Source organism: Cornus florida, unplaced genomic scaffold (genome assembly GCF_030987335.1).
Source record: "Cornus florida cultivar Cherokee Brave unplaced genomic scaffold, ASM3098733v1 CherokeeBrave_3.0.0_Hap2_Chr05, whole genome shotgun sequence".
NCBI lineage: Eukaryota > Viridiplantae > Streptophyta > Magnoliopsida > Cornales > Cornaceae > Cornus > Cornus florida.
In genome coordinates, this window is record NW_026775575.1 from 118,791,959 (window position 1) to 118,815,719 (window position 23,761).

At 39.2% G+C, this 23,761-nt stretch overlaps 1 protein-coding gene across 2 annotated transcripts in view; it reads right to left on the reverse strand.

Annotated features, from left to right (window-relative positions):
* Positions 1–1,022: 1,022 nt before the first annotated feature.
* Positions 1,023–23,761, reverse strand: part of LOC132309019 (uncharacterized) — a 52,349-nt gene continuing 29,610 nt past the window's right edge. For both annotated transcript variants that reach the window (XM_059807374.1, XM_059807373.1), the window contains 3 exons: positions 2,809–3,036; positions 2,392–2,684; positions 1,023–1,623 (listed from right to left, as the gene is read on the reverse strand). In XM_059807374.1, coding sequence (XP_059663357.1) covers positions 1,260–1,623; positions 2,392–2,684; positions 2,809–3,036 — 885 coding nt within the window. In that variant the 3' untranslated portion in view covers positions 1,023–1,259. The remainder of the gene's footprint in view (positions 1,624–2,391; positions 2,685–2,808; positions 3,037–23,761) is intronic.

Genomic DNA, 23,761 nt, shown 5'->3' on the forward strand with positions numbered 1-23,761 from the left:
TGGAAATCATACTGAAATTGCAACAGTCAAAGTCAAGAAGGATGCAACTCCATCGACCGAAACCACCGGAGGTGTTTCCACGGCAGCCACCCGGGATCCAAGTCGTGCAGCAGTTTCAGTGTATGGAAAGGGGGACCTTTTATGCATTATGCAGACTATCTTCTTCAGACAGTTTCTTTCAGTTTTTGTTTATGGAAGGGGTGCAATACTTTGAGCACCCCGCTCTGATCGCAATTCTGATTTTGAGTATTGCTTTGAACCTTCGCTCGAGTCTTAGAAAGATGTAACAACGAATACAACAATGGTTGTAGTATCAGTTACTCCTCGCTTCTACTGAAGCAGCCGCCAAGGCCAAAAGTGTAACAGAGGTTTCAAACGATTTGCTATGATGATAAGGTAGTGTACCACACATTCAAGTTGTGTTTCACATTGTTGTTTCTTATGTGATTATTGCCCAGTTTCCAGAAAAGAAGCAGCTTGTTTTTCTCGAACATATATATTGTTATTTGTTGCAGCATTTATTTATCTTTATTTAGCCAATGGAACACTAGCGATTTAATGGGACAAAAGAAATCAGGCAAGTGTTTCTGAATCAATAAATCAGGATATGAATTTGTTTTGCTGCCTAAAACCAAATTTCACATCCACCTGGCAGCCTCATTCTATAGGAAACCGCTACACCCCATTGAATCTAAGTACTAATGTTACAGATCTTCCTGAGACTACATGGAGTGCTCTCAACTTGCAATAAAAGAATGAACTGCCTACACTGCTTCAAACCAGGTAAACATGTACCATGTTGGGAGTTTAATGGTAGGGGGTGAGTACTTCCACGTACAATTACAGGGTCTAAGAAGTGAAAACAAGGTTTACTAATTATGAGATTTATATCAACATGTGACTATTCTAACCAGCCAGAAATTCTTAGGCCATTCATGACTCTGAAACATACGAATGTGATTCAAAAGTTTGTATATTATATCTTCAACAAAAGTGATCAATTTTCTCACAGTTAGACGGAATTTTTGCACTCAACCATCGTAATACTATGTTTATTGTGAAGCTCTGGAAAATTTCAATAAATTGCATACTCCCTCCAGTAAAGAAGTATGTCATTGACATCAATCAGCACACGGATAGAGCTTAATCATGAATGAACAACCAGATACAGAACTAAAAGGTAAAAGAAAGTTGCATTCCTTTGTGTCAATCCTTACATTTGGAGATGGTTTACTCTTTAAGCTGTAAAAGTGAATAAATTAAGGCTGATGGAAAGAATTTACTTCTCCTTGCCCATTGTGGGTATTAACTGGTAGGCCAACAACAGGTATATCTAAGCTGCTCCCTTCTATCTCGGCGGCAATCTCTCTCACATCGGCTATCCTTGCATCTGTTGCCTGAATGTCACTCCATCCACCATCTTCAATTGGCTGGATATTGGCTTGCTCCACTGCCAAGTGGACAACACTCTCCCCAGAAACCGGGATTGCCCTAACACTCAAACATGCTTTGTCCACATTCTCCCCTGGAGGATCCACATGCTTCGTCAGTGGTAGAGCATTTCCAATATCCGAGCAAGACTCAGCTTTCTCCTCAAAAACTTGCTTTGTATCAACCTGTTGCCTGTTAACAGGAAAAATGATTGATCTATAACTTTCTTCAGCCTTAAATATCAAACCTTACAAGTAAATATCACTTTCATAGTAGTGATGTCATTACCATACCATTATTTAAATCTGGAAAATCCCTCTTTTCTAAGCCAAAAATTACAGGGAGTTAAAAAAAGAAGGGGTGGGAACAAGACGTGGGAAGGTCGCAGGGGATTGAATTACAAGAGAACCAGAGTAGCCCTTTGTATTTGAGAGTATAAGAATACTCCCATCTATGCAGAGTAGCTCTCAGTATTGCAGAGCCTCTCGTCTATATACTATAAACTAGTGAGAGTACTCCCTGCACAAAATGGAGAGGAATTAACTAAGAAGGATCCAGACCTTGCTTCTTAATGAAGTAACTAGATATTCCTCACCTTAATAATTCACAATTTGATATAGGGGATAAATCATATCATTGCAATCATATCAAAATGGAAGCCTGTGAAATCTAATTGGAGATATCAGACTGCAAACTAGAAACGGTATCCAAGTATTCTCCCACATTTACCCTCTACTAATTTATATAGTTTGGTCAAACTCTGCAGCATTGACGTCCCCAACAATTTCACTCTCCCTTCCCCCCTCATTCTTGCAATGCTTGATTTACATCACTGTACTTGAAAATCAGTTTTTCATTCAAAACAGGAATACCTCATACCTGTGTCCCAAAATATGTTAATGTAAAAAAAGAAGTTAAAAACTGCTCCATCCATATTTTGGCATGGATCAGATCATAAACCTTTGAAGTTGTGCTTGTAACATATTCACATATGCCAGAAGGTCTTGCTTCTCCTTTGCAGCAACTGCCTCTTTCTGTGCAGCTTCCTTTAATTTAGCTTCAGCATCTGCCTCTGCAACCCTGACCTTCTCCTCAGCTCTAACAACAGCTCCTTCCAATATCACAACACAATCTCTAGCTTTTGCAAGCTCAGAACGCCATAAATGTGCCTCCTGTATAGCAGAGTCTCTCTGCTTGATCAGTTGATCTTTTTCCTTACCTAGAGCCATAACCTTTTCTTCAGACTTCCTTAGCTACAAATTAAAATGAAACCTCTAATTAAAAACAAAATCAACCACAAATGTCAAAAACTCATGACTGCATAAGAATGTTCATATCATACACTGACCAGTGCAGAAGATGAGAATATATTTGTACCTTCAACATGGATGTTTCTAGCTGCTTTTCTGAATCATTTTTTAAGTGCTCAATCTCTGCACAAGCTATTCTCCTTTGCTCATCCATGGTATGAGCTGCAGATGCCGCGGCTTCAGCGGCTTCAGCAGTTTCAGATAGTTTCTCTGCTATCTCTTTTATTGTCGAATCCCGAGCACGAAGGTCCCTTGCCAAATGTTGGAGCTCTTCATCCTTCACTCTTAATGTTTCCTGAAAATAATATATATATATATATATATTTCCATAAAATACTGCAAGCATTTGGAGTAACTAGACATCTACCAACAGGACTAGACTTATTTATTTATTTATTTATTTTTATTTTTTTCAATTCCAGGTAAGGAACAGGACTAAGATTAATTTAAGAGATATAATAATAACTACAGCCAAGGGCTGTGATTAGCTAACTGGGGCAGGCCAGGCTGAGCCTTGCTCATAACATATACTTACTAGTGCTCCCACACCAGGCCACTCGATATTTCGGCAATGAAGTGCTGCCCAGCCTCGAGGCATATTTAAGGTCCAAGACAAAATAATATGGTGTTTGTCAACACGAATTAACAGAAACATGTTTGAATATCAGTGGAAACTTCTGGATAAAAGATATTCTTAGGACTCATGTTTATATCTGTTGGAGTAGGATTTATCTTATTATTGAGGGTGATATTGTCCTTACCTCAGTTTATTAGTTTAGGGATTATTATACTATGTATTGTATTGTACTCTCCTGTAACAATCGAATATACACGACTGGATTTTTTCTCTCCTCTTCTCTGCACAATATTAACGTGGTATCAGAGCAGGACCTTCAATAAAATCTGCAACAGACTTGAAGTTCTGTGCTCGACTATTCTTTACATCTCAATTGCATAGTTCGCAATATCATCGCAGTTTGCAGTTCGCTCCCTCATCTCTGTTTCAGCCGTACTCATTCTCTGTTTGAATCGCACAATCTCAGTTCATGACGTCATTGCAGTCTGCATTACAGTTGAAATTGCTATCTCATTGCAGTGTTGAGGTTTCTTCTCTGTTTCTTCAGTTTTCAAATTTGGAGTTTCGGTTTTGCTGTTCGCCTTTGCATCGATTTCAAATTAGAATCAATTTGCATTCTCGACTTTGCAGCAACATGTTACATCAAGTTTGACTCATTTTGAGTCGGCCCATATTGCAGTTGCACCAATAGCATCAATCGCAACTCTTGGCTACAGTAGTTGACTACATGCATCATCTGTTTGCAGCAAGTTGACGATCTCGACTCTGGTTCTTTAGTCACATCTTGGCTGATTTTTCTGATTTACGTATTAATATTTTGTTGGGTTGACAAGATATTGGTTGAATTCCTGATACTCAAGACTGTTGCAGTAATACTCGGTTGATTTATTTTTCGATGGCTATCAGTAATACATTCTCTTCAAGCTCCTTCAGTCTATTCCTCAGTAAGTTTGTCCTCTTCAGCTTCTCCAGGTATATCTCAGACCACCTGGGTGTTTGACTTTGGAGCTACACACCATATGACGAGTGATTTTTCTTTGTTCACATCTATTTTCTCTCCTCCTTCGGCTACTTCAATTTTTGCTGCCAATGGTACTACTATGTTATTAGCTGACATTGGAACTATACTCTCTCCTCATTTGTGTTTTCTCGGTGTCTATTGTGTTCCTCAACTTACTTTGAATTTAATTTTTGTTAGTCAGTTGTTTGATTCTGGGTTTTTTTATGTTTATTTCTCTTCAACTAGCTGTGTTGTGCAAGATTCTCGTTCCAAGAAGCAGATTGCGACAGGCCGTAGAGGGAGGATTGTTTGTTTTAGAGGAGCTTCTTCTGTTCACCTGTCTTCTTTTTGTTTTAGTCCGAAGTCCTCTAATTTTTCTGATGGCATTCTCGTCTTGGACATTTTCTGGTTCCCTTTAGTCTTCAATGATGTTTTGGGGAATTTGCAAAGTCATAATATTTCTGATTGTAGTGGTTGCAGACTTATAAAATTTTCTGCTTTACCCTTTAACAAGAGTGCTACTACTTCTATGGCGCCTTTTGACTTAGTTCATTCAATGTGTGGGTATCTGCTCCTATTCCTACTAAAGGAAGGTCTAGATATTATGTCTCTTTTTGATGATTATAGTTGATATTGTTGGATTTATATTATGAAACATCATTCTGAATTCTTTTCTATGATCCGCACTCAATTTTCATATAGTTCTTTCTTTGATTTGTTGAAATCTGATGGCACTATTAAGCAATCTTCCTGTGTAAGAACTCCTAAGCAGAATGGTGTTGCTGAGCGAGAGCATCGGCACAACATGGAGACTGCTCGTTCCCTTCTGTTATCTGCTCATATTCCCAATAGCTTAGTGGGGAGGCTGTTCTCACTGTTGTTCATATAATAAATAGAATACCAACTATTGTTACCTATAAGTTTTTGGTTGCACCTGTTTTCTCCTTTTGAATGATTATATGGTAAGCCCCCAGATTATTTTTCCTTGAAAGTTTTTGGTTGCACCTGTTTTGTTCTTCTCCCTCAAGCAGCTCGTACTAAATTATCTGTACTTTATGCTATGTGTGTATTTCTTGGTTATGGTGAAGGCCAAAAGAGGTATCGATGTTATGATCATGTTGCTCAAAAGTTGTATGCGTCTCATCTTGTGGTGTTTCTTGAGCATATTCCTTTCTTTTCTATTCCCTCAAGCTCTACTACTTTGAGTTGATTTGTGTTTAAGGTTTTAGGTTCAAGTCATGGGTGCAACATTAATTGATTCATTTTTACAAGTGTATGGTAGCTTAGTTGGCAGTGTTTGAGATTTTACTTATCAAAAAAAAAGCTCTACTACTTTGAGTTAGTCTGATTTCCTTTATATTGATCCCTTTCCTGATGAAATTTTTGGTACGTCTTCCGTTGATGATGTACCTTTGTCTGATGTTTCATCTTCTTCTGCAACGACATCTTCTTATGCACCAGCATCTTCTTCTGTTGTTCCTCCTATTATTCACACTTACACTCGCATGAGTAAAGTAATTTCTTGTGCAGGTACATCTCCTCCATCTCTCTCAATTGACTCTTAATTAGTTTCTAATGACGTGGATCCTCCCATCCTCGCTATCCACAGCGCATTCGTAAGAGTCCTGATTGTTTGGGTTTTTCTAATTTTTGTTATTCTACTACTTTCTGTTCTTTTTTGGCATCTATTCATTCTCTTTCTGAGCCTAACTCCTATAATCCCCTTTGGCAACAGGTAATGGATGAAAAGCTCTCTGCTTTGCATAAGACTGGCACATGAGACTTGGTGTCGTTACCCTCTGATAAATGTGTAGTTGGATGCAGGTGGGTGTATAAAATAAAGACCAAGTCTGACGGCTCTGTTGAATGATATAAAGCATGTCTAGTTGAAAGAGGATTTACGCAAGAATATGGAATTGACTCTAAGGAAACCTTTGCTCCTGTAGCCAAAATGACAAAGATTCACACATTGATTGCTATTACTTTGTTCACCAGTGGGATTTGTCACAGCTCGATGTCAAAAATGCCTTCTTTGAATGGGGACTTGAATGAAGTAGTTTATATGACTCCTTCTCATAGTCCTGGTGAGGTGTGCAGACTTAAAAAGGCATTGTATGGTCTCAAACAAGCTCCTAGAGCTTGGTTTGCGCTCTCTAGGTGATCTGTGCTTTGGGTTTTCGTTCTAGTAATCATGATTCTACTCGTTTTCTTTGCTCCACTTATGTCTGTATTATTCTTCTTTTGTACGTTGATGACGTGACTTTTAAGTCTCAATTACAGCAGCAGTTTGAGATGAGGACCTTGGTCTCTTTGTTATTTTATTGGCATTGAAGTAGCTCATTCTCTCAAAGGTAATTTACTCTCTCAGTCCAAGTGATGCAGGCAGAATTTCAAATTTCCTGCAATGGAATTTGTCTTTTTCAGAAACTTTCCATATTTTGAAACTTTCCTTATTTTGAGTAGTTTTATGATTTTCATCTATTTTGATATTATTTTATATTTGGTACTTAGCTAATATATAAGGCTAGGATTGGGGAGGAAGAAACTCTATATAAAGACTTGTAATTGCTACGGTTTAGGGATTAGTGAATAGATTATTATTTTTACAGCAAATAAAGTTTGCTTTGCAACTTTGCAATTCTCCTTTCTCTAGCATTATTCTTTTATTTCGTTTTAATATTGTTGTGAAGACGATTTGATCGTATCCTCTTGGTAGGGCGGCATCAATTTGGTATCAGAGCTTTGGTTCGGCTTTCCGACTGCTCAGTCATGCCTCAACGACAACTATTAAGATGCAGGTTCTGTCTGAACCCTTACCCAAGCAACACGAAAGCGAGATAGAGTTTTTGTGGAGACAAGTTGAGTTGTTGACTCAACTATTGGGTCAACGTGTTGTCAACCCGCCGGTTGGTGACAATGTTTCGGTGGATAAGGATGTGTCAGACACAGAAACTATTGCGAAAAATTCGTTCCATTTTTAGCATCGCCATAGATCACTCGACGAGTGGACTGATCGTTGTTGGCCGACATATATCAATTTTCAGATTTTTGTTTTTCATGAGGATAATCTTGAAGAGGATTTTGTTAATCCTTTTTGCAGCAATACAACACCTATTTTATTTGATGAAAGGCGTTGAGATGATGACTTTGAGGAGGAAATTCCTGAATTTGCAGGATATCTTAGTGGAGGAGAAGAACAGCCACAAGAAGAGGAGGAATCTACTATAGAATCATTTGTTGACTGGAGTAAGCCTCCAATTTTTTATGAAGAACCACACATTAAACCACACGAGTCAAAAAAATCTATGAATTGCGATGAATTAGAGATCTTTTATAAGGAAGTTACAAAAGAAGAATTTCATAATGAAGGATACGTGGTTGATGATGAAGCTTCTGGATCCATGGGGATGAAAAATAATGAATTTCACTTTTATAAACATAATTTGTAATGAATTCTTGGAGCGTACAAGAAAAATTAAAGTTGATTACACTTTTAGTTCAAGATACATGTACCACCGAGTTTTGTAAACCTACCCAAATTTCAAAGGACCTCTAGAAAAATCCATGTTTAGTATGCGAGTGTATTCTTTGTCAGTATAAGAAAATTAACGTCTTTGATTCAAGGTCGGAAAAGAAGAAAGAAGGGATGGAAAGCCATGCTCGGATTTTTGATTGATTGTGGAAAATTGCTCCAAACTCGAGGGCAAGTTTTTTCCAACACGGGGAGACTGATGCAGGCAGAATTTCAAATTTCCTGCAATGGAATTTGTTTATATTTTGAGTAATTTTATGATTTTCATCAGCTTTCCTTTTTTTTGAATAGTTTTCTGTTTTTCAGCAGCTTTCCTATTTTGATATTATATTATATTTGGTAGTTAGCTAATATAAGGCTAGGATTGGGGAGGAAGAAACTCTATATAAAGCCTTGTAATTGCTAGGGTTTAGGGATTAGTGAATTGATTATTATTTTTACAGCAAATAAAGTTTGCTTTGCAACTTTGCAATTCTCCTTTCTCTAGCATTATTCTTTTATTTCGTTTTAATATTGTTGTGAAGATGATTTGATCGTATCCTCTTGGTAGGGCGGCATCACAAGTATGCAGCATATGTTATTCGCAGAGCTCACTGATACTTGGACAGTTGAGACTCCCCTCGAGCTTAATGTTCGCAATACTCCTACTGTTGGTGTCCGTTTGGCTAATCCTACTTTATATTTTACTATAGTTGGCAGTTTTGAATATCTCACTATCACTCGACCTGATCTTACCTATGTTATTCACATTGTCAGCCAGTTAGTATCGTCTCCTACTACTGTTCACTGGGTTACGGTTCTTCGTATCTTGTGCTATCTTCAAGGTACTTTGCACCAAAGTTTGTTGTTTCCTTCTACATCAGCTTTTAGAGCTTCAAGCCTTTTCTGATGCTGACTTGGCTGGGGATTCCACAGATCATTAAGTCTAGCACTGGTTTCCATGTTTTTCTTATAGTTGTTAAAATTTCAATTCTGGATCTTAGAATAGTATGTTTCTACAATCCCAAATTGCCAAACCGATCCCGATCCCATTCAAAATCGCTGGGAGGTAGAATCTCAGTAAGATTGTAGAATCGCATAGGATCGCACGATCCAACCGATTCTACTAAATAGTGTTATTTTGTTATTCCAGATTTATTTGGGCCTACAATTACTTTTGGACTAATAAATTTAACCATTTTAAATATAAAGTCCAACTCTTTAGCCTAATTTAAAATCTTAAAAATTAAAAACAAAAACCAAAGAACTGAACGTCAAATGTAGAGATGATCAAACTATGAACTTCAAAGGTATTGTTCAAAACTTAAAAAATTTCCTCTATTTTGTTTTATTCTTCTTAATTTCTCTTTTCTTCTTTCTTTTTCAGTACAAGGAACTGAAAAAAATTCTATTTTTCCACATATTATTTGTCCATTTTAAAACAAAACAAACTTCGGCCATTCAGTTAAAAAGTTCCATCGCTTCACTCTGATACCTCATTTTTGTCCCGTGCTCTTTCTATCTCAGTTTTGTTCCTTTTTTTTTTTAACCAAAATTTTACATTTCAACTAAATTGCTCAGACAATTAGCCAACTAAATTGTAGTTTTCTCCCTCTACTTCTCTGTTCCCTTTTTCTATTTGTTTAGGCTCTACTTTAATTTATTCTCTGAGATTTTGCTTGATTGTTATGCTGAATTCTTGTTGAAATCAAGAAATTGATTTTAAGTGTTTGTCGTCTTAGTATCTTTTAATGTTAATTGATTTTGCTAGGGTGTCTCATTTCGTTATTTAGCCTTATTCTCTACTTATATCGAAAATATTTGATTTAGAAAGTTACTTTGAGTTACATTTCGGTTGTGACAGCGGAAGTGAATACAAAGTCCAAAATATAACGTTGTTCAGCCAAAACCGGCCTACATCCACAGATGAGAAGAGATTCCACTATGATTTCGTAGAGATATTACAACACTAGAGTATCAACGCCGTTACATACCTTTTTACAATGTACCACTCCACGAGCCTATCTCCTCGCTACCAGTGTCACCGGTGTTTTTCCTACTTTACCCATCTATAAACTACCTATGCCCATCAACTCCCTCACAAGTCTACATCTCTCTCAATCTCACAAGTCACAACTCATAACCTAGGTACCTATTTATAGAGTTCTAAACCCAATTCCTTGTTGTACAAAGATTACTTAACAAGAAATTTCCTTACATGATACAACTCTAAAATAGAAAATTAGAATAGGAATTTGAGACAATTTTCAACAATCTCCACCTTGGCTCCAATTCCATCTAGCCAATCATCGCTTCCCACGGCATTAATTAGAACAATTCATTGCAATTTCAATCTTGATGATCTTCCAGCAAAACTCTGATTGTCCACGTTGTACAGAACTCTGATTTATCGAACCTCCAGGCTTCACCTTGATTACTTGAGCTCCATATCATGTAACCAATCACGAATTTTTGACCATCACGACCAAGCCGATTGACTCCACCTTTGCAACTGAGTTGCAGCACCTATTGAGACTCGTTTTTTGGATCTCCTTCACCTTCGGCTCTGATACCAATTTGTTGTGACAGCGGAAGCGCATAATAACAAAGTCCCATGAAAGCCAACAAAGCAAAAACACACAAACACAACAGGATATAACGTGGTATGGCCAAAAACGGGCCTACATCCACGGATGAGAAGAGATTTCAATATTATTTTATAGAGATATTACAACACTAGAGTATTAGCACCGTTTAAATGTCTTTTCACCATGCACCACTCCATGAGCCTATCTCCTCGTTACCAATGTCACCAGTGTTTTTCCTACTCTACCAACCCATAAACTACCTTTACCCATCAACCCCCTCATGAGTCTACATTTCTCTCAATCTCATAAGTCTCAACCAATAACCTATGTATCTATTTATAGAGTTTCAAACCCAATTCCTTGTTGTACAAGGATTACCTGCTTAACAAGAAATTTCCTTACAAAATACAACTCTAAAATAGAAACTTAATTAGAATAGGAATTTGAGACATAATTTTCAACAATTTCTAATAATTTTACAAAATTTTACGATTCTCGATCCAAATCCTATAGACCCCTCATCGATTCTACGTAGAATCCCGATCCTAACAACCTTGGATTTTCTAAGTGATTATCTAATTTCATGGAAAAGTAAGAAGCAAACAGTTCTTTTGCTGAAGCTAAGCATCGAGCCATGGCTGCAACTACACCGGGGATAGTTTGGCTACGGTGGTTGCTTGCTAATTTGGGTGTTTCTTTGCCTGCTCCAACTTCTAGATACTATGATAACAAGAGTGTTATTCAGATTGCACACAATTCTATTTTTCATGAACGCACCAATCCCCTCGAAATTGATTTGTCATTTCGTGCGCCATCACCTTCAGCTTGGGACCATTTCTCCACAATTTGTTTATTCTTCTATGTAGTTGGCTAACTTCTTCACAAAGTCCCACACTATTTTACGTTTTCGTTTTCTTCTTAGCAAACACGCGATGCTTCTCATTGTCACATTGTGAGGTTTGAGGGGGGTGTTAGAGTAGGGCTTATTTTATTATCGAGCGTAGTATTGTCCTTTCCTCAGTTTATTAGTTTAGTGATGCAGGCAGAATTTCAAATTTATGCAAGGGAATTTTTATTTTTCAGAAACTTTCCATATTTTGAAAGTTTCCTTATTTTTAGTAATTTTCTTATTTTCATCAGCTTTCCTTTTTGAGTAGTTTTCTGATTTTTAGCATTTTTCCTGTTTTGGTTTTATTTTATATTTGGTAATTAGCTAATGTAAGGCTAGGATTGGGGAGGAAGAAATTCTATATAAAGCCTTGTAATTTCTAGGGTTCAATCAGTTTTAGTTGAAGAGATTATTTTTACATCAAATAAAATTTGCTTTGCAATTCTTTGCAATTTCTCCTTTTCTCTTGCGTCATTATTTTTCTATTTCGTTTCAAAATTGCTATGAAGACAATTTGATCTTTTCCTCTTGGTAAGGCGGCATCAGTTTGGTATCAGAGTTTTGGTTTCAGCTTCCCGGCTGCTCAATCATACCTCCACGGACCACGACAACTACCTAGAGGAGGAAATCGACTCAACTATTGGGTCAACAGGTTGTCAACACGCAGGTTGATGACAATGTTTCGGTGGATGATGATGTGTCAGATACCGAGACTATTGCGAAAAATTCATTCTATTTTTCGCGTCGCCATAGATCACTCAATGAGCGGACTGATTGTTGTTGTCCGACATATATCAATTTTCAGATTCCTATTTTTCATGAGGATAATCATGAAGAGGATTTCGTTACTCCTTTTGGCATCACTGCAACACCTATTTTATTTTATGAAAGGCATTGGGATGGCGACTTTGAGGAGGAAATTCCTGAATTTGCAGGATATCTTAGTGGAGAAGAAGAACCACCACAAGAAGAAGTGGAAGCTATTGTAGAATCATTCGTTGACTGGAGTAAGCCTCCAATTATTTATGAAGAACCACACATTGAATCATACGAGTCAAAAATATCTATGGATTGGGGTGAATTAGGGATCTTTGATAAGGAAGTTATAAAAGAAGAATCTTAAAATGAAGGATACGTGGTTGATGATGAAGCTTCTGGATCATGGGGATGAAAAATAATGAATTTCATTTTTATGATATAATTTGGCATGAATTCTTGGAACATACTACAACTGCTAGGCAATTGTTGGAAGAAAAATTAAAGTTGATTACACTTGTACGTCAAGATACATGTTCCACCGAGTTTTGCAAACCTACCCAATTTCAAAGGACCTCTAGAAAAATCCATGTTTATTATGCAACTGTATTCTTTGTTAGTATAAGAAGATTAATGTATTTGATTTGAGTTCGGAAAAGAAGAAAGAAGGATGGAAAGCCATGCTTGGATTTTTGATTGATCCTGGAAAATTGCTCCAAACTCGAGGGTGAGTTTTTTCGAACACGGGGAGACTCATGCAGGCAGAATTTCAAATTTATGAAAGGGAATTTTTGTTTTTCAGAAACTTTCCATATTTTGAAAGTTTCCTTATTTTGAGTAATTTTCTTATTTTCATAGCTTTCCTTTTTGAGTAGTTTTCTGATTTTCAGCAATTTCCCTGTTTCGGTTTTATTTTATACTTGGTAGTTAGCTAATATAACGCTAGGATTGGGGAGGAAGAAATTCTATATAAAGCTTTGTAATTTCTAGGGTTCAATCAATTTTAGTTGAAGAGATTATTTTTACTCTCTGCAATTTCTCCTTTTCTCGTGTCATTATTTTTCTATTTCATTTCAAAATTGCTATTAAGACAATTTGATCGTCTCCCCTTGGTAAGGCGGCATCATTTAGGGCTTATTATATTATTATGTATTGTACTGTACTCTTACAATACGACAGGATTTTTTCTCTCTTCTTCTCTACGCAATATTAACAATATCATCCTGACTAAAGTTTTATGGTGGCTGTTAAGCTACCTAACGCAACCCTCCTCCTTTTTCCAGACTTGGAACCGCCCGTGTAAAGATAAATGACACAGGCAATGTGAGGAAGCTTATACAAATCAAAATTAGATCAGGCTTGAAAAAGCATTATAAGATTCTCCAAGAAAGTAACCTTAATATTGTGAATGGCTCAACTTTGTTTTATGTGGCCTTGGTGCTCTACACAGAAAACTAAATAATATTTTCCATGATTATCATTAGCACGGTATGAAATATTTCCAACTTCATTGATCTTTTGGGTAACACAACGACCAATAGATATTCTTGTAAGAAAATTTAAATCTTATATATGGAGATATTGCCCAATCCAGTAAATTAAATGATCATGTGATTATTTCAACTATTTTTGGTTGCTAGACTTCCAAAAAAACATGGTTAATTGAAATTCAGGTGAGCAATTAATGTGGGTTTGGATGCTAAACTAGCAAGGAAAGGGTTTAGGGGTAAAACGGTCAGGAATTTAATATATAAGCTAAAGAAATTAATGGTTCATTGTGATTAAAACAACAAAATCAGATTGCAAAGTGTGCCAAAAAATAAAAGCATCCAAGGGAATGCAAAAATTTGCTTCCGTTATTATCCTGGAACGTAGACCCATAGATGCACCAGTAAGAAAAAGAAGATTTATTTGCATAGAAAGTAAGAGACAAAGAAGCTAACCAATACCCACCGCACCGCACCGCACCCCCTCCTCCTTTGCCTGTCCTGTTCTCTCCTGGAAATTATCATGCAGAGAACGGACTTAAAGCAAGCACGAGATAACATTTACACCAGAAAAGGATCTTCCTGGCTTAGCGTCTCATATTTAGTTAGTTACACCAACCATTTGGCTCACTAGCTCATTAACAAGCAACGAAAAAGGAATATGGCCATCACCCACCAATCCTCCACCAAATTTAGATTCCTCATCCATTTGTCCAGCAAAGAAAAGAAAAAAGAGACACATCATTCATTCTCCAAAGAATGCAATGTGCTTCTCCAATTCTTTCAGACGTATGAAAGGGAAGACACTGAGCCCTCCCATGATAAGTCATCTCCCACAGAAATGGTATTTGAAACCATCTTTCTTGCTATAGTCCTACTAGTCTTATAAAGGGTAGACACCTAGCCCTCCCATGACAAGTCATCTCCCTCAGAAATAGTATTTGAAACAATCTTACCTGCTTTAGCCCTACTAGCCTTATGCTTCTTACATAAGCTCAGTCAAAAATATGATGACTTGGAAAATATTTCTATGCTTCTTATGCTTCACTGTTGTTAATTTTTTTTTTGGATAAGTAATGTATCTACTTTTGCCAAGTCTACTAGACTTTCAACTAAAACTTGGAAAATTGGAATTACAAAATAAAAAAAATAAGCAGCTGTAAGTTGTGCACAATGACTGTGGGAGTGGTGCTGACTGAGTAGCAAAATTTTGGAAATACTAAAAGATGGCGGGTGTTGTGCTGCCTGTAGTAGTGTGTATGGGGGGTGCCTGCTGGATTTAAGTAGCCTCTTAACTCTGATCTATGGCCTGAGTTCTATCTCGTTCAGCATGGGTTTCCTTGACTCGGAAACTCTGAAAATGCTTCTCTGTTGCAGATCTGAGAAGCTTGAACCAGTCCTCTCATGGTATTTGACATCGAGGAAGATGATTTGGGATGAATTCTTTGAGCGTACTACAACTGCTAGGCGATTGTTGGAAGAAAAATTAAAGTTGATTACACTTGTAGTTCAAGATACATGTTCCACCGAGTATTGCAAACCTACCCAATTTCAAAGGACCTCCAGAAAAATCCATGTTTATTATGCGAGTGTATTCTTTGTTAGTACAAGAAGATTAACGAATTTGATTCGAGTTTGGAAAAGAAGAAAGAAGAGATGGAAAGCCATGCTCGGATATTTGATTGATCGTGGAAAATTGTTTCAAACTCGAGGGCGAGTTTTTTCCAACACGGGGAGATTGCTGCAGGAAGAATTTGTGTTTTTTCCTTATTTTAAGTAGTTTTCTGATTTTCATCAGCTTACCTTTTTAAGTAGTTTTCAGATTTTCAGCAGCTTTACTATTTTGATTTTATTTTATATTTGGTAGTTAGCTAATATAAGGCAAGGATTAGGGAGGAAGAAACTCTATATAAAGCCTTGTAATTGCTGGGGTTTACATATTAGTGAATAGATTATTATTTTTACGATTGTTTTGCAACTTTGCAGTTCTCCTTTCTCTAGCATTATTCTTTTATTTCGTTTTAATATTGTTGTGAAGACGATCTGATTGTATCCTCTTGGTAAGGCGGCATCAGTTTAAACTGATGCCGTCTTACCAAGAGAGGACAAACAATTGTCGTCTAAAGCAAGCAAGAAATAAACGGAGGAAAAGAATGCTAGGAGGAGGAAATCAAACGAGTAAACAATCGTTGCAGCTAATCTATTAAAAAAATAATATTAATCACCCTAAAGCCACCAACCCAACGCCTTTCATCAAGTGGAATAGGTGTAGGTCTAGATGTTCCGGTACTGCAAAAAGGATTGAAAAAATCCTCTTCAAGATTGTCCTCATAAAATAAAAAATCTAGAAATTGACATCTATCGGCCAACACCGATCAGTCCGCTCGTCGAGTGATCTATGGTGACATGAAAAATACAATTTTTCGTAATAGTCTCGGTGTCTAACATATCATCATCCACCGAAACATTGTCATCAACCAGCACGTTGACACTATGCTGACCCAATAGTTGAGTCAACAACTCAACTTGCCTCCACAAAAACTTTATCTCGTCTTCATGTTGTTTGGGTAAGGGCACTCTACGATTTACTCCTCTCGATAGTTGTCGTAGATGCATGATTGAGTAGTCGGGAAGCCGAAACCAAAGCTCTGATACCAAACTGATCCCACCTTACCAAGAGGATACAATCAGATCGTCTTCACAACAATATTAAAACAAAATAAAAGAATAATGCTAGAGAAAGGAGAACTGCAAAGTTGCAAAACAAACTTTATTTGCTGTAAAAATAATAATTTATTCACTAATCTGCAAACCCTAGATATTACAAGGCTTTATATAGAGTTTCTTCATCCCCAATCCTAACCTTACATTAGCTAACTACCAAATATAAAATAAAATCAAAATAGTAAAACTGCTGAAAATCTGAAAACTACTCAAAAAGGAAAGCTGGAGAAAATCAGAAAACTACTCAAAATAAGGAAAAAACACAAATTCTTTTTTTTTTTTTTTTTTGATAAGTAAATTTTTATTTAAAAAACCGCTCAAAAGGGGAGCGAATCCCAAGGACAAAACAAGGCCAAAAGCGCCTTAAGCCTTCAAAGAGGCAAAAAAAACAACCAACTCCTCTACAGATCTAAAATCTCTCCCTGAAACCCAACAAAAAAAAAGTGAAAATAATAAAGAACTTAAGCATAGAGATAGGCTTTTCCTTTTCATCAAAATATTTCCGATTTCTCTCAAGCCAAATGCACCACCAAATACAAAGAGGCGTAGCCCTCCAAGCGTCCCGAATGAGAGCCCCCACTAAAAATACTCTCCAAGCCTCAATCAACCCTTTAGAGGATCTAGGCATAACCCACGGGATTCCAAACAACCCAATCATCAAATCCCATAGTTGTTAAAGGCTCAAGGCGCACAAAAGCGCAAAGGCCTCCTGGAGCCTGAGGCGCAAGGCGAGGCGCACGCCCGACTGAAGCAAGGCGCACGTTGAAAAAAAAAAACCTATATATAAAGATGCAAAAGTCAACTAAATCAATTACTTAAGTTGAATATTCAACATAAAGATGCCAAAGCCAACTAAATCAAGTATTTGAGTTCAACAGTAAATAATTAAACATAATAATAGAAAGATGCAAAAGTCAACTAATGAGAATTATGAGATAAAACTAAAAAAAACATAGACAATAAAATACTAGGCATCTTTTAAAGTACAAACTACATTCAAATTCAAGATAACAAAATAAATTCATGTCAATTATTGGTGTTGTAACAAAATAAACCAAATTTCAATTAACAAAACCAGATTTCATGTCAATTAGCAAAACCAGATTTCAATTTCAAAGCAATATTAACATTTCAATTAAAAAAAAAATACAGAGCTGCAGTCCAGTTCCAAACTTCCAGTTCAGTTCATAAAAAAAGAAAAGAAGACAAAGAGTTGCAGTCCAGTTCCAAACTTCCAGTTCAATTCATTAAAAAAAAAAAAAAAAAAGAGGGAAAAGAAGACACAGAGCTGCAGTCCAGTTCCAAACTTACAGTTCAGTTCAAAAGAGAAAAGAAAAGAAGACACATATTTCATAAATAAAAAAAATTAAAAAAAAAAACTGTGCACAGAGAAAGTTTGCTATAAAGAAGAAGAAGAAGAAGAATCTGCTGAAGAAGAGAGAAGAATCTGCCGAAGAAGAGAGAAAAAAAGAGAGAAGAGAAAAAGAGAGAAGAAAAAAAGAGAAAATAAGAGAGAAGAAGAAGAAGAAGAAGAAGAAGAATCTGCAGAAGAAGAAGTAGAAGAAGAAGAAGAATCTGCAGAAGAAGAAGAAGAAGAATCTGCCGAAGAAGAGAGAAAAAAAGAGAGAAGAAAAAAAGAGAGAAGAAGAAGAAGAAGAAGAGAGAAGAATCTGCAGAAGAAGAGAGAAGAATCTGCCGAAGAGAGAGAAAAGAAGAGAGAAGAAGGAGAGAACAGTAACTTACCTGGATTCGGATTGTGATTCGTGAGAGAAAGTCGGCAGATTCAGATCGTGTCTTTGCTTCAAGCCTTCAAATCGCAAGCCTCTGTCTTTCTCTTTGCTTCAAAGTTTCTCAGCCCTAGCCGACTCACTTCACTTTTGCACTTTCCTTTTGCGTTTATTTATTCTTTTATTTTAGTAAAGTTGTCTAAAAAGTATAATAAACAAATAATAAATAATAAACAAACAGCAAATAATAAACTAATAACAAAATACTAACAAATTAAAGGAGGCGCGCCTTTTTTACGCCCGGGGCCTCTCGCCTCTTATGTAAAGGCGCACGCCTGTTCAAAGGGCATCGCCTTATGCATACAAAGGCGCAGGACTTGCGCCTATAGGCGCCTTGCGCCTCGGGCGCGCGCCTTCGGCGCTTTTGACAACTATGTCAAATCCCAACAGCCCCTAGCCATGCTGCAATGAAGCAGAAGGTGATCAATGGTCTCCTCATCTAGCAAGCACAAATAACATCTATTAACCACCACCTAATTCCTCCTCCTCAAATTATCCTGAGTTAAAATCCTACCCAAGATAAAAGTCCAAGCAAAGAAGGCCACCTTGAGGGGAGCCTTGGATCACCAAATAGACTTCCAAGGGAAAAAGCCGCCAGCGCCAACCGAAAGACACCTGAAAAAGGACCTCACCTCGAAGCGACCCTGAGGGTTAGGAATCCAAAGCCAACAATCAGAATCCCCAGCTGCAACCGTCTGACGATACAATAACTCCAAAAACCGGGTGACCTCCTCAATCTCCCAATCCTGGAAGTGCCTCCGAAACTGAACATCCCAAGTCAGTCTCCCGTCATCAAGATGATAATAGTCAACCACCAAGGTTTGCTTATGAGAAGTAATCCTGTAGAGCCGTGGGAAAGCGAGCGCAAGAGGAAGTTCCCATACCAAAGCTCCTCCCAAAATCTAATCCTCCTACCATTCTTGATTCGAAAACAAACATGTTTGCAGAAATCATCCCACCCCTTCCGAATGCCAATCCAAACCCCCACTCCCCTAGGACCATGTACCACAAGAGAATTCCACCCTCTACTGCTCTCTGCTCTCCCCAAATTTATGTGCAATAACCCTCCTACATAGCCAACGCCTCTCCACCCCAAATCTCCAAAGCCATTTCCCAAGGAGAGCCTTATTGAAAGGCAACAACCTCCTAATCCCTAATCCACCCCTCCAAATTGGACAACACACTTGCTCCCAAAGAACCAAGTGAAACTTGAACTCCCTCCCCCCTCCTACCCCCCAAGAAAATTGCGCTGAAATCTCTCAATCCTCTCTGCCACAGAGGAAGGAATCTGAAAAAGAGAGATGAAATAAGTGGCGAGGCAAGAAAGGGTACTCTTAATCAGAGTGACCCAACCCCCCTTAGAGAGATACTGCTTCTTCCAACCCGCCAGCCTTTTCTCAAATCTATCCACAACCGGATCCCAGCTCCCAACACATCTCGAAGGAGCACCCAGGGGTAACCCTAAGTAAGAAATAGGAAAGGAGCCAATGCGGCAACCAAGAATCTAGACAAACCTCTCAATCTCAGGGACCTCCCCAACCGACACAAGAACACTCTTACCAACATTCCCCTTTAACCCAGAGACAACTTGGAACCAGACCAAAACACATCTCAGATATCTCAACTGAGCTGCATCAGCATCACAAAGCACTAAAGTATCATCAGCAAATATCAAGTGGGATATGTCCAATTGGCTGGCAGCATCCCTGCCCACCCTAAAGCCTCTCAAAAATTCCAACTCAATCGTCTTCTTAATCAATCTACTAAGGGCCTCCATCACAAAGAGGAACAAGAATGGCAAAATAGGATCCCCTTGTCTTAACCCCCTTGAACTACAGAAAAAACCGGTCGGAGCTCCATTCACAAGAACTGAAAAACGAGCACAAGAAATACAAAACATAATCCATCTCCTCCAACGCTCACCAAATCCCATCCTCTCCATCAAGTAGAGGAGGAAACTCCAGCTCACATGATCATACGCCTTCTCGATGTCCAGCTTGCACAAAACACCCGGATTCCCACTACTCAATCTGGAGTCAACACATTCACTAGCAATAAGAACTGAATCCAAAATCTAACGACCTCCCACAAAAGCATTCTGAGAGCCAGAAATGACACCATCCAACACCTTCCTCAAACTAGAGGCTAGGACTATAGCAATCAACTTGTAAAAACACCCCACCAAGCTAATAGGGCGAAAATCCCTAACATCCAACGCCCCACCCTTTGTCGGAATGAGAGCAATAAACGTAGCATTCAAGCTTTCTCAAAGGAGCCCTGAGCATGGAAAGCATGAAAAGTGCCCATCACCTCCTCACGAACCACCTCCCACCATTCCAAAAGAAATTTGATGGAAAAACCATCTGGACCTGGGGCTTTATCCCCGTTACAGCTCTTCAACGCAGACAAAACTTCCTCTACAGAAAAAGGCTCCTCCAGAACAGAGCTCTCCTCACCCGATAAAGAATCAAATAAATACCCTTGCAAATCTCCTTTTTCTTACAAAACACCTCCCCATCCACTCGGATTCTCCCAATGTGATTGCCCCTTCTATGGGCATTGGCAAGTCTATGAAAAAAATTTGTGTTATTATCCCCTTCCTTGAGCCATAAAGCTCTAGACTTTTGCCTCCATGAAATCTCCTCCATGACAGCAATCTCAGCAAACTCCGCCTGACACTCCACCCTCCTAAGTCTCAAGGAGTCCGACAATGGGCCCCGACCCTCCATCCGATCAATATTAGTAATCTCTAAAAAAAACCCTATTCTTCCGCCAAACCAGATTACCGAAAACCTCTTTATTCTAAACTTTAAGATCGTTCTTCAACAGACGCAGCTTACTTGCGAGAGAATGACTAGGGGAGCCACTCAAATTATACCCCTCCCACCAGGATCGAACTCACTCCAGAAATCCCTCAGCTCGAAGCCACATAATCTCAAATCTGAAAGGGGATCTTCTACTATGCAACCCACTACAATGCAACATCAACAGAACATGATCAAATAAAGGGCGAGCCAAGGTGGCCTAAAAAACATCCGAGAACTTCTCCTCCCAATCGCTCGACACAAGGAACCTGTCAAGACGAGAGAGAGGAGGAGGAAAATAACCACTAGACCAAGTAAAAGGACCACCCACCAAAGGCAAATTAATCAATTTCGACATATCAATGAACTCTGAGAATGACTCCATGTCAAACGTCCATCTACCCCCTGTCGACCTCTCAAAAGGAGAACGGACAACATTGAAGTCCCCTCCAATACACCAAGGTAGCTCCTATCGCCTTTGGACCTCTCCCAACTCCTCCCAAAGCAAATGACGCACACTGTCTTCTGTACGGCCATAAACACCAGAGAAAACCCAACGAAAACAGTCCTCCAACAGAGAGAGAACACAGGAAATAGAGAAGAATCCCACCTGAGAGTCCCCCAAAGAAACCCAACGATTATCCCACATGATAAGAAAGCCACCCGCAGATCTAATCGCATCCAGAGCAATCCACTCCACAAATGTCCCCCCCTAAGCTTCGCATAATCAAGTCCGTCATCGATGCAATCTTCGTTTCTTGCAAACACACAACATGTCCACCCTCTTTCCGAATCACCGATTTCATAACTTTTTTTCTCTCCGAGTCATTGAGACCCGAACGTTCCATGATAATACTTGTAGCTTCATAAGGAAACAGATGAAAAAACACTCCCACTCCTCCTTCCACCGTCCCTCTCCCTAGACCCCCTGTTCCTCCTTGCATAAGAAACGAACGACATCAATGGGACTCCTCAAATCCCTCTCCCCCACCTCAGCCTGAATCCCATCCTTTCTATCCACCCTATCCAAAAGCTAAGCATCAAGAACTTCATTAAACAACCTCATAGCCTCATCCATCCACCTTCAAAAGACACTTCTAAAAGAGAACCCACCTCACCACCCTTCTCTCTCAACCATTCCTCTTCCGAACTCTCCTTACCTACACCAACCGCTGATGCCTCCATACACTCCCCCTTCGGCCCCACAACAGCCAAAGGGACAAACAAGTCAAAGTCCAACTCACCCCTTTCCCACTGAACCAAGCCCAAATCCCCTTCAGAAGAGGAACCTGCAGCTCCCTCCCAACCATCGGAAGAGAAAAGGGAATAGCAAGTCAACGGCGTCACAACCTCCTCATCCATCACAGAATTCCTTGAATTGCACTGCAAGCCCTTCAAGGCCAAATGATCCCGCAATTCCTTCAGAAAAACATTAGCTGACACATCATCAAGCTTAATTTTCACATCCTTTCCCATGCAAACGACAACTCCCTCACTACTAAAATCACATAGCCGAGAGGAACCAAGCCCGAAATCGCTACCTTCACCTTGACAATCTAACTCCGGCTCTCCCTCAAAAACTGGGGACAAGCATTTAGAAACCGACTCCACCACTTCCTTTTTTAACCCTAAACACCTTTGTGACACCCCACAAGGATGAGAGGAAAAGGGAGAAAAAGGGTGAAAAGGAGAGAGCCCATGTGAATAGATTGTCTTACCCGGATCAAAGTCAACTTACGTACTCGGAACTCACTTATGCTTCTCCTTACTTGACCATCTTTTACGAAAAGAAGGAAGAAACACCTTCTTCTTCATACGGTGACCCTGAACAAACCCTTTAGATTGTCGTCCTCCTCTGGAGCCATCAGAAATCACGCCGGACGGATAAGCAACATTGCCATCCACAACATTAGACAAGGGCCCAAATCTACTGCCCAACATTGGCCCAAGAACGGCGTTAAATGAACCCAATCCGCCCTTCGATCCGCGACCCAGTTCAACAGGCCCAAATGTAACAATTTCTTTCGGTTGGGTCGTCTCACCTTCAACCGGTCCACTTGAAGAACAGTCCAGATCCGAAGGCAAAGCCCTCGTGCCAAACTTGCCAAATGAAGGCCCACATGGGGAAGGGCCACTTACTCCGTCTTGGCCTTTGGCCTATCATTCAGCCCATCTCCACTAGAGTGCATTATAGCCTTCGAAGCCCTAACATTTGAATTGAAATAAGAACCAGCTGTATTCCATTTAAAACGGCCGATCCATGTGCGCCACCCACGTGTATAGCCAACAAGGCTCCTCCTTCCACGCGCTTGATTCGCGTGAAAACCACAACGTTGTCTTCCCCGATCCCACATCTGCAAGAACGCCGGACAGCCAATCTCGGTGAAAGCTCCACTACTCTGAGTTTCAAGGAGACCCACATGCCGACGACGATCAGTCACACCCGACGAACCTTCTTTTCTTTTCTGAGTGAAAATCCGTCAAAAACATTCCGAATTGCGAATCCAGAGGGCGTCCCTCCACTCCTTCTATCTCTGAAGCTCTGCCAATCCCTTCTTTCCGATAGATTCCCACCTCAACCATTTGGTCTCCTTAAGCAAGTGCGAACCATCCCCTCCTTCTAAACTATTTGTTGTCGGCACAAGTTCCGGAGGCTTCTCTTCCCACACAGCCACCTTATAACAAAACCGATCGTCGTGGATGAAGACAAAAGAAGGACCCTTTCAGCATTCAAAGCTTCGTCGGCCTCCACCCGAATAAACCCACCACACAAATCTCCAACCGTCACGAACAGGGCATGATTCCAGAGATGAAGAGGGAGACTATGAAGTGTCACTATCTTCAGCCCCTTTCCTTTCAACACCTCAGAACAACCTACCCTAAAACGCCAATTGTCC